Here is an 11,568-nt window from a genome sequence, read left to right on the forward strand (position 1 = left end):
CGACAAGAGATGCTCCCAACGTCGCATCTAAAATTGCTGTGGAGCAAGGCAGGTCTGTCGACCAATAAGGAGGAGGACTGCAACAGGATTAGGTACTAGGAAAGCAAGATGACTGGGGAATGCTTCAAAAAGGGTGACAGTGGCAGGAACACCCAAGAGCAAACGTTTACGGACCATGAAAGCAGCAATTTTGGGTTATTTCTCCGCCGTACGGCAGCCCGGAATACTATGTGCGGTATTTTTCATTACTTCAGTAACTGTACGACATCTTGCATGCACACGGCAGTTACTTCGGCTGCTACTGGAAGAGAAATAACCTAAAATTGCCATTTTCCTGGGGTGTAAACTTTTGCTCGTGGCTGTACGTATTTGGGCACACAATTCGTACAGAGAGGGGGCAGTAGAAAAATTTCAAGATACAAAAAACAACACAACTCTAAGAAACAGTCTTTTACACCAGTATGTTGTATGTCAGTGCACGTGAAAGCATTGGTGCCCATTTGCCCGACGTGTCCGCTCATTACTGTCATCCCGTCTCCTTTTGGTTGTCTTCTCCCCATTACAACTTGATGCATACTGTGTTGCTGTTGCCAAGCAAAAAAAGACATTTAGTGGGACATACTTTGCTGCTGGCCTGATTGCTACTTCTGTCATTTGCATGCTCAAATTACTTCTCTAGGCCTGAGTGTATGTCCCTAAGCCTAAGCCTAAGGTCACAGCCAGCACATCCACTGGGTCACATTGAGTAATCCAAATGCACGCAGTTTTCAACTTGGGCCCGCTTTTATGCTCTTGTGACCCTTTCTTGCTTACGTGGAATGCCAGATTTCTGACCCACCACTCGACCGTTCCATTGCTTGCTTTCGGACATGACACACAGCCATACAACAAACTTGCAGAGAGAGAGAGACACCTTTGCTGAATGAGTCAAGAAGGTTCTCTGTCTGACACCCACTTAACAGGTTCCCATGCCGCCGGGGATTGATAGCTAGCATGCGCAGAATGTGAGCAACGGGCTACAAATGTTCCTCAGTGGGAAGGCACCTTTTCGTGCTCAGACAAAGGTTGAATTATGTTTACCGATTTCTATGGCGTCAGTACAGCCGTGGATTTGACTGACCACCACGATTGCAATTTTCAGGCTATCCATGAAGCGCGGCCTAAATGGGCGGCGGAAATCGTCGAGTATGACCAGCGGCTACACGCACATTTCCAAGGTTACTGCATTTATTTTGTGCAGCAAAATAGCTCAACAATATGCTCAAAACCAACGTAGTGCCGTTGTGCGTTCCTTCAATGTTCGTTTCTTGAGGCCCGTTACAGGGGCACCACCACGATGTAGGCCACGGCGGAATTAGAGATGCAAGTACTTCGCGCACACACCACGCATCGTAACCTGCTTCTGCAGGCTCTGATTGGTGCACTTCTTCGCGGCAACAGTCATGCCACCACATCCCGTCACTTTTTTTTTCTTTAAAAGCCCCTAACTGAATCGTTAGGGCACCGCAAAATGAAGACCACTGCGAGCAGACCGCCACCACCGAGAAGGCATCGCCGTCACACGAAATAGTGCGGCTTCTTGACGTTGATGCCGTACTCCTGCAGCGCGGGGCTCAGGTCCTCCATGGTGAGCGTGTAGCGCTTGTCCTTGGTGGCCTTCTTGCTCTGTCCGGCACCGCGCATCTTGCAATGCTGCAGCGCGTCGTTGGTGATGTCCGAGAGGAACTTCTGCGCGGCCAGCGAGACGAGCCGCACGACGCGTGGGTCGCTGGCCTCCAGGCCCGCGGTGTTCAGGTAGTGCGCCGTCACGGCGTCCGGCAGCGTTGGGCTGTAGTCCTCGAGCTGCAGCAGAAGTTCCGACAGGGACTGGCCCGACGGCCCCGACCGGGACTCGGCGGCCCCCACAGCGCTGGCCGGGCTCGACGCACCGCTTTCGTGCTTGACGTTGGCAGTCATGTTGGCTTGCTGAGATCCTTCCGCCATGACGACGCTCCGACGCTCGGCTACCTCGGCGCTCGCAGGAAGCGCTCGGTGAACAGCCACACGAACTCGCAGCTACTTCTGGTGAGCACTGTAGTTGTGATTTTTCGGAAACGGGTACAAGACGGGTATTTTTGAATCAGCACGCCCGAAATTACGACAACAAGGTCGGCGACACCGATTACCTCCTCGACAGCGACAGCGTTGTTGTAATATGCTTGGATTGACCGGACTTGATTTGGCTCGTTTGGTGGTTTGGTTTTGGTCTCGGCAAAAAGCTAACGTTCTGCATACAAGCCACACCGAGCCAGTACCACAAATCAAACGCGTGTTACGCGTGTGTCGTCTGCGGTGCTGGGCGATGCCGCCCTTGTAACAGTTTGAAACGTTATATTGGTAATAATTCCAAGACTAAGCTAATGACAACGCCCATCGAATTCGCTAAACGAAGCAAAGAAGCTCCTCTAACTTTGTGCACGGCTTTTCATTTGCGGCACGCATGTGATCGTCGCCAATGGTCTCGCAAATCTGCCGTCGCAACAGGTTCCTGACAGTAGCTGTCTGCTTCTTCGTTGCGTGGTTGCTCGTACAGCTAAGTGAGTTCCTTTCAAGTGCTTCTGAATGCCGAAGATATGCTTTTTTTGCAATTCCCCTTTTTTGTTGCAGTAACGACGCAGCGTTGTCTCGATCAAACTCGCCTAAGCATGGTCACAAGCAACTGGAGAGAGCACTGTCTTCAGAACATTGTAACTATCAACGCACTTTCTTTCCCATGCCTGGCCTCCTCGTATTACAGAGCCTTTCAAACACGCAGGTTGCAAACCTAGCATCGTCGGGTGTGCAGTCTGACTGCGTCGCAGCCGTCGAAAAACTTTCCGATGGAGAAAGAAAGCCCGTCATCTATGCAATAACACCGACGTACGCACGTCCCGTTCAAGAGGCCGAATTAACGCGGCTGTCGCATACGTTTCGCCTGGTAAGTTGCGGATGTGAACCGCCGAAACGTCCCTAAATACCGCCTGTTTGCCTCCGCAGGTACCGCGTTTTCATTGGATCCTCGTCGAAGACTCGAGCAGCAAAACCGAGTTGGTGTCGGGCTTTCTGGCTCGATGCGGTGTGCCCTATACCCACCTCTATGTCGCTACGCCTGAAGAACTCAAGCTGGGGCCCAAGGATCCTAGCTGGCTCCTTCCCAAGGGAGTCCTTCAACGGAACGAAGGGCTGAGGTGGCTCAGAGCCAACGGTCACAAGCTCGACCCACGCGGCGTCGTCTACTTTGCCGACGACGATAATACGTACGACTTGCGGTTGTTTGAAGAGGTATGCAGAAACATCATAACACCTCTTGGTTTGCCGCTCTTGAGGGATGAATGGCACACTGATTTAGAAGGACCACGAGTAGAACGTACAGATTTGCTAGAACATGAAAAATTTCTTCGGCCTGTACCTCAATCCAGTTTCGTTCTACGGGATATACGATCGAGTTGTGGTTATACAGGTGGGCATAAAATTACGGCCTTGTGGGTCAGGGAACAAACGCGTGTTAAGGACATATTAGTAGAAATTAGGAAGAAGAAATGGGTGTGGGCAGGGCATGTAATGCGAATTCAATTGGATAACCGTTGGTCATTAAGGGTAACAGAGTGGATCCCTAGAGAAGGCAAGCGTGGCTGGGGTCGGCAGAAGGTTAGATGGACATATGAGATCAAGACATTTGCGGGGATAAATTCGTCGCACTTAGCACAGGACCGGGATAATTGGAGATCTATGGGAGAGGCCTTTGCCCTGCAGTGGGCATAGATAGGCTGATGGTGATGAAGTAACGCTGTGCGATGTGACGCTATAGCTGTGGGTTTCATTCTCACTTCACGTAATGAAGCTTGCTGGAGTTGAAAAACTTGTTGTCTCATTGATGTTAACCGCTATCACATCTTCGTAATGGTGTTGTGGCTTAACACCCTCAAATCTTTCGCCTGTAAAGCATGTAGATTCCCTAGTACGTTTTTACACTGAAACCATGTGTTAAACACCCTAACTCCCTAAACTGCATTTTGGATTATAACCTCAACTACTTCAAACTACAAGCCTGCAACACTATTCAAATTTGTGGTTATTCCCTCTATTACCGAATCAGGCAGATTATTCACATGGCATCACAAGTCAAGTGCTAGGAGGTAGCCGATCAGTTGCTGCCATTTTCTCTGTTCTCCTTATTATACGACTCATCTAATTAAGTTTAGTTTTAAAACTGGCATGGGTGTTATTTTGATGAGGCAGTCTGAATGACACAGAGATGTGTGTTTTCTTTAAGGACCTTTTAAAATGCACATGCTTGGCTTTTTCAAAAAGTTAGAAGAGGTCACAGCCAGTGTGATGCTTTTGCAGCATTCAAGCGCAATACTAGCCTTCGTTTGCCTGATGGTAGAACTTTTTCGGCTTTATTTTGAGGCTGAAATGTTGCAGTGCATCTGGCCTTGTAGAAGCCGGCTGTAAAGACGAAAAAGTTCTTGGGTTAATATTTTGGCTTACCTCAAAAGCTTGTGCACAATATTGTGATATTATCTGGGCACCACTTTATGGGAGACACAGAGTTTTGTTTTGGTGAACATGCATGCCGCTGTCGTTCCAAGACATGCATTCTCGTGTCATATAAGATTTGGTTTTGTTCAATTTCAGGAAAGAGAAAGAAATGTGCAAGTGCAGTTATCAATCTTGGTGCTTGGCAGACAATACCACCACAAAATGTCACCTTTGAGCAAACTTTGGGCGAAATTGAGGGAGTCATTTTCTACAAACAAAAAAGAAAAAAAGTCGAAGAGTGACTCAAATAATGTTGCTACGGCCCATCAAAACCAAAACTCGGTGATCTGAATTTCATGACTTGATTTGAACAAATTTTATTGGTTGGTCAGGGTCTGGCAGCGAGCACTCTGGCTTCTGCAGTCCAGTTCAACCTGTGTGTTGATTCACCTAACGAGAATAGCCTGCCTTTAACCTAAAATTCTATGCCTCTGATTAGACTGATGCCAATGTGGCAAATTTCATGTGGCAAGCACATGAAAATTAGTGCATCATCGCACAGTCTTCCATTTCTGGAGGCTGTGCTTTACCAGTGCATTTGATTTTGTCTCCTCAGATGTTGGGTGCACTTGTAAATGGCTACATGCACCTGGTGCATTTCAGCTGACATGAATACAGTAGCCCCCCTGTCCACTGCAATTAGTAAAAGCAAATTACTCGTCGTAATTTCCTGAACGAACCCTCACCAACTTGACTTGACCCTCACCAACTTGTCTTGCAGATGCGAAAGACCGTGAAGGTGTCCGTGTGGCCGGTAGGCTTGGTGGGAGGTCTCCTGGTTGAAGGTCCAAAAGTTAGAGACGGACGTGTTTCTGGCTGGAATGCATTGTGGAAACCGAAAAGGCAAGCTCAGTGGCTTTAGGGTTGTTCAGAGCAAACACGTCGCTATCACTGCGTTCCGATTTTGTGTCGTGCTTGTCTGCTCCTTGTAGTTGGTACGTTGTGCAAAGATTAAATAGTAGTGTTACTTTTTCTAAGCACCCATTGTGGCAAGGAACCCTCGTAGAACTGAGCGGAGATCAGCTGTCCTTGAAAGAGCCTCTCTATAAAACATATTACTAAGGTATATTATTATATTTATTACTAAATATATTATTATAATATTACTAAGCTATTACTCCATGGTGTCGTCTTGCATTTCCAACAGTACTCTGTGGGCCAATCCACTATCTTGTGTATGTTTTTTAGTTCCAAGCAATGCATCAAAAAACTGCTTTGGTTATTGCATTCACCGGGGTTCATAGTATTGGAAAATACAAAGATTACAGCTTTATGAGCAACACTATTTTGTCTATCGCTCCTCCAAAAATGACTAATTATCTCTAATTATCTCAAGAACTAATTGACCAGCTGAAAAAATATTGGCATATTCAAAATCAGTGGAGAAAAAGCAGCAAGACTGACAAGTTTCACAATGATTACTTGAAAATTAAAAGATGTTGCTTTAAGACCAGTGTCTTTCCTTTCGACGTGAGTATGTAGATAATCATCAGTGTAAACTAAAGCCCATTTATATGAGGACAAATGCAGTTGAAAACGGTGCTTCTTGCTATGCGCAATGTCAGATTGCAGCTGATGAACGCTCTTAGTCAATCACCGTGTGACGACATTCTGCCCTACTCTGCAGGCGCTACCCCTTGGACATGGCCGGTTTCGCAGTCTCCCTCCGGCTACTGTTGGATTTCCCCGAAGCCCAGTTCCGGCTTCGGCTTCCCCGCGGCGAGCAGGAGTCGTACCTCCTGGGGCAACTACTTGCGGGGCCCCACGAGTTGGAACCCCGAGCCGAGAACTGCACTCAGACCCTCGTGTGGCACACCCGCACCCAGGACCCCAAACTGGACCAGGAGCAGCGGAAAGCCAGGAGAGCAAGGCACCCAAAGCCGGTTGCAGCCAAGCCAAGCCAAGCCTCCAAGAGTAGCCGAGTGTGAAAGCGTGTATTGTGACGCCATTTGTGGGCAGTGCCTCTTACTTCTGGACCACACGTGAGACTAACTACGAGCGCAAGGACATGCTTCTAGTCTAGTGGGTAGCTAAATAGACTGCAACACAGTGCAAGGAAGGACAGGTTGGAGGTCCAATGAACATGAGTGGGCAGGCTGCTGATGTTTGAGCTACAAAAGTTGTTGGCACCAATCTTTAAGCCTTTGCACTTCGGACCATAGAGTTTCATACTAGTATATACTAGAGGGAAATCTGTTGCCGCAGTCGCGGGCCGCCGTGGGCGGCGAGCGACGTTCCTCGCCTACTTGGCTTAGCTAGCCATACGGCTTCTTTTTTGTCTCGAAGCCAGAACCAACAAAAAAGGATAACTTTTTTCTTGTTCATCGTACATGAAACTTCTAAATAATTAGTGACAAATTAATCTTTTCGGAGCTTCAATTTTATAACAAAACAAATTTGGTGAACCTTCTACAGTAAAGTTGTTGCTTGTCTGCAGCCAGAGCCAACTTTTCAGCCTGTTTGTGAGCCATGCCAAGGACAAGGGGAACGTGCCTGCCTGGTACATGACGGAATGCTCGCTGAAGCGCGGCTCCCGTAGATAGTGGTGCCAGATTTCCCTCTAGTGTATGTTAGTGTGAAACTCTATGCTTAGGACAGCGTCACACCACCAAGCACCTCACGGAGCCTATAGCACTGCTCAAACTCTTTGGCATCCGTTCAACTTGCTAGCAGTGCCATGAAGTGTTGGTTTGTAGGCCACATACCCACGCTTCTATCATGCTCCTTCCCATGCAAGGGGTACTATCCTTTCCTGCATTATACTCTCGCCCCAGCTTTCTTGAGGCATAGTCAGTTTGAATTTGAAGAGAGTGGTCGTATGCAAGTGTCGATCCTGTCTGTACTGTGGTCCGTTTTGTCAAAAGTTGCTCTTGCTGTTTCTTGGGTACATTAACACCCTGGTGTAGAGAATGAGAAGCATTCACTGTAGGATGTTTTCCTAGTGACAAGCATGTAGGACAGTGAGGCCACAAAAGTGGAGGATGTCTCAAATGTGCTGGCCAATCTGCCAACAGGTGAAGTCTACTTTTTCGACCATTCATTAAACATTCTCAGCAATGTTATGCAGTGGTGATATTGGTGGTGGATTCTAGCTAGAGGCGTGGAAACATTTGAAACTTTGAATGCTTGGAACCCTGGGGAGTGCAATAATTGGAGGAGTTTTTTTGGTGCATCGCTTGGAACTAATTTTACAGCTCATTAATTAAACTTTAGTGGCACCGGTGGCAAAGAACCATTTTGAGTGCCCATTTCAAACGCCAAAGTTTAATGAGTTGTAAAATTAGTTCCAAGCGATGCATCAAAAAAGTGTTCGCTGTTCAATTCAATTCGCAGTGCAGTTTTACTGCTTGAGGTAGTCTTATAGCATTCAAAGTTTACAAATACAGCAATAAAAGTTGGCTCTGCCGCACGACGTGCAAACATTCAAGCTTCACTGCAGGGAATGCCCCTTCCGGTTGGCTTGTTTGCACACCATCGAAGCTGTGCAGAAAAACTCGCAACTTTTGCACAAAACGAAGGACGCTAACTTCAGTGCGTGTTAGCTCAGGTTGAATGTTGCTTGCATCAAATTTACAAACCCAACTTTCCTGCCAATATGGTGGCGTTAGTGAACGATCAAGGGTTTCTGCTTGCTGGACTGCAGTGAGGGTAGTACCAGCTAATGCTTAGCAAGGGACAATAAGTGGAGGGACCACTGACGGTAAATACTTAGCATATCCGCAACACATTGAGGTACCCGCATTTCTTCATGGTTTTTATCCTAGTTTCTGTGCCCTTTTCCTATCAAAGAGCTAGTACATGAACAAAGAGGCGTGTTTACTCAGATGTGTCACTGTCGAAGTTCTTTTTTTTTTTTTACAGCAAAGTTGTGCAAAGTTGTTTATGGCTACGGTCTCGTGATTTTTAGTTCTGTGTCCTCAAAAGGCACCTTGCAGCAAAACCAATTTCATTCACGAGTCTTTGGAGTGCGAGGCCTTCCATAGCACAAGGCGTTTGTGTTATGTGTTAGCGTGCTTGCTTGCTTACAGGCGGCTCGTGCCAAAGGCAACGTCGGCGACAAAACCAGGAAGGCACTCTTTGCCATCTCAAATTTCACTTCTGTTGTCTTTCTGTAATGGGGAAACTGCCTAAAGCCCCGACTCCCAGACGTTAAGAATGTTTCAAATTTTGAAATGTGCAGGATGTGCAGCTCTGCTTAAAGGGGCCAAGCAGACAAAACACAAGTTTGGTAATTCAAAAGATTGCCTCGTTAGAATCATACTGACACCACTGTTTATGTAAACTTCGCTTAAATAAGCTACATAATAAGGAAAAAAGGGAATGGCCATGCGACGCACTAGCTCATTTCCAGCAACAGAACCTATGATGTTGTATGTGCCCAGCTGTGCGATTGGCTGAGGCTGGCAAACCTAAACACAAATTATGCAGGGCTCATATGCTTGCCGAACGAGCTATTACCACTTAATTGTAATGCATATTACTTTTACAGCAGTAAGAATGGTGGGGTAAACAGTGGAAGTTACGAAAGTACACGTAAACATAGAACTGCCGATGCATACTGCTGTTGGTACTGTGCGCACTACAGTCGAATCCCGCTACAACGAAATTGACGGGACGTGCGAAAAATTTCGCTGAAGCGAAAATTCGTTGAGGCGAAATCTGCCCCAACACACCACGGAAAGGCCAGAAAAATAGCCCCGTGCGTTTCCGCAACATTGGCAGCATAATACAATGTTTAGAAAAAGGAGTGGCGCGCAATAACTCATGTTTATTCGGATAACAAACATACCAATGGTTATCTGTTTTTTCACCACCCAAAGAACGCGTTACGGAGGGGGGTGAAGATATGCAGGCGCAAAACGTATCGCTGTACAACAAGGCGTGCCCACCGAGCTGATTACTTGCAGATAGCTGCTAGGCCGTGGGAAGCCCCCCTCTCACTTGTGGCAGGAGCAGTGCCGTTATCTTATCCTCTGACAGGGCACGGCAGCTACTGACCTTGGCAGGCAAGACGCGCGCGGTTGCATTTAACAGGACCGCCCGCTCGCGACTAAGATAGGATGACTAGGCTTCAAGACCAAACGCGCAAACATGATTTTCGCTCTTGGCTATGAAGAATGGTAGAAGGAAAACGGCAAGGACAGCTGCTCACAACGCATACATGACGGCACCGCGCCAGCAGCGGAGCACATTCATGCAATTTCAACTGGATACGGATGGCTGTAGCTCTGGGGCTCCGCCTTGGCGAAGCGGGCCTGCGCCTCGTGTAAAGACGGCCAGGCACATCGCTATCACCATCAAGCAATGGCGTGCGCCTATGAGTTATTTTTTGTCATGGAGGAAAAAAAAAGTTTTTCTTCCTCCATGTTTTTTGTTTTGTTTTGGGTGGCGGTGTGGTCGCAACGCGCATTTTCGGTGAAACTAAGCGTCCTGAATGTATAAAAAGTTACAGATAGCTGGCGCTATGCTTATTTTATTGTAAAATAATTGTTCAAACCCAGCCCAAATCATCGAAAATTTCGTTGAAGCGAAAGCAAGCCTGACAAATGGTTCGTTGGGGCGAGGACTTTGTTGCATTGACTTCTATGGCTAGCTGACGGGGAATTGGAAATATTTCGTTGAAGCGGAAATTTCGTTGAAGCGGCGTTCGTTGTAGCGGGGTTCGACTGTATACTGTTTTAGCTGCACAGCACTGCGGTGCTTTGGGGTTGTCCCAGACGACACTGGCCGACTGGCATAAGCGACGGTGTCTTACGTGACCACATTTGTCGAGCAAACACCATGTTTCACGAAACAATTATTTTCTACCTGAACAAAAACAAGCCAGGTACAAATACAGTCAAAAACTGAGCAAAGGCAGAAAACGGCTTCTTGCGGTATGGTGGCACTATCTAGGTTGACTGACGGCAAACAAATCTCCGCTTCACACCAGGTTCCAGCTTGAAAACCCGTTCTTATGATGTCATGGCAGACGTAGTTAAAACACACGATTTGCCGGGAGAATCAGAACTTTAACTTAAATTGATTAATTTCGCAGTGAATAAAGCATTGTTTGCTTCCGGAAAAGCGCTGGGGGCGCTATAAAACACGAAATCTTTCGAATGAAACAAACTTGTATTTTGTCTGCATGGTCCCTTTAAGGTGCCATGCTGCAATCTTAAAGCTGTAGTTGAAGCCTTTGTCATTCTCACCATTCTCCTCATCTTCCCTGTCCAACATCATAGCCTTTGTCCGGCCACGCACATGAAGTGCAATTACAAGAGCATGGCAGATATTTTCTGCATCGTTTTTCTGTACTCAGTGCCAGCATTTGGTGTGACAACAGTGTAGGCAGGTTGCAAAGTGTGTAGGCATGACAGAACCTGCTTGTAATGTTCCAAGTGTTGCTGATCAAATAAATTAATTCTTTTTTATGCGACTAAGTCATACATGAAGCCTTGATAATCTGTTACTGCAAGTGGTGGAATGTCTTTGAAGTGTGACATTCACAGGGTCACCTGTATGTAGCACCCCCTCTAAAATCACTGACTTTTTTAAAACACCGTGGTGACATGAAATTTTTTTTCTACCAACATGTGTGAAATGTGCAACACATTTGCACCTAGGCGCACCAGTAGGTTTGAACTCGAACTGGGGTAGAGTTTTGGTGCAATATATGGGTCATGAGACATAACAGGTCGCGACCCTTGCAGGCCCTGGACTGCACATTTGGGTTTTCTGAAAGAAACACAGAAGCTATGTATTCCTGTTCTATCATTTAGTCTTGGTATTCAAGTCAGTAAGTTCAGCTGTTGATGTACTTTGCATTACAAAGCACAATTTATGCACTGGTCGAATTTATAGGCCCTTAATCTTGGCTCTTTGTTGTTAGCAGTTTATGTAGCTGGTAACCAGAGTGCTAACAGCAGTCCAAAGAGCCGCTAATGAATGTATACCACAGTGCAGTCCTTCACCAGATGTAATCAGATGTGTATTGACCAACTGCAATCGTCGTTCACAACTGTCACA

The 11,568-nt window shown here is 46.8% G+C and overlaps 2 protein-coding genes across 2 annotated transcripts; one reads left to right on the top strand and one right to left on the bottom strand.

Annotated features, from left to right (window-relative positions):
• Positions 1–1,209: 1,209 nt before the first annotated feature.
• On the bottom strand, positions 1,210–2,183 carry LOC144149496 (transcription initiation factor TFIID subunit 10-like). The gene has a single exon (XM_077681085.1). The coding sequence runs from the start codon at positions 1,981–1,983 to the stop codon at positions 1,558–1,560; it is 426 nt and encodes a 141-aa protein (XP_077537211.1). The 5' UTR covers positions 1,984–2,183; the 3' UTR covers positions 1,210–1,557.
• A 116-nt stretch (positions 2,184–2,299) lies between these two features.
• LOC144149494 (galactosylgalactosylxylosylprotein 3-beta-glucuronosyltransferase 3-like) lies at positions 2,300–10,994 on the top strand. The gene is made up of 6 exons (XM_077681083.1): positions 2,300–2,576; positions 2,647–2,726; positions 2,795–2,956; positions 3,016–3,300; positions 5,282–5,403; positions 6,188–10,994. Exons 1-6 carry the CDS (start codon positions 2,495–2,497, stop codon positions 6,486–6,488), a joined length of 1,032 nt encoding a protein of 343 aa, XP_077537209.1. The 5' UTR covers positions 2,300–2,494; the 3' UTR covers positions 6,489–10,994.
• The last annotated feature ends 574 nt before the right edge of the window (positions 10,995–11,568 follow it).

The sequence above is a fragment of the Haemaphysalis longicornis genome, unplaced genomic scaffold (assembly GCF_048455015.1).
Source record: "Haemaphysalis longicornis isolate Haplotype H1 unplaced genomic scaffold, Haemaphysalis longicornis Haplotype H1 scaffold_8, whole genome shotgun sequence".
Lineage (NCBI taxonomy): Eukaryota > Metazoa > Arthropoda > Arachnida > Ixodida > Ixodidae > Haemaphysalis > Haemaphysalis longicornis.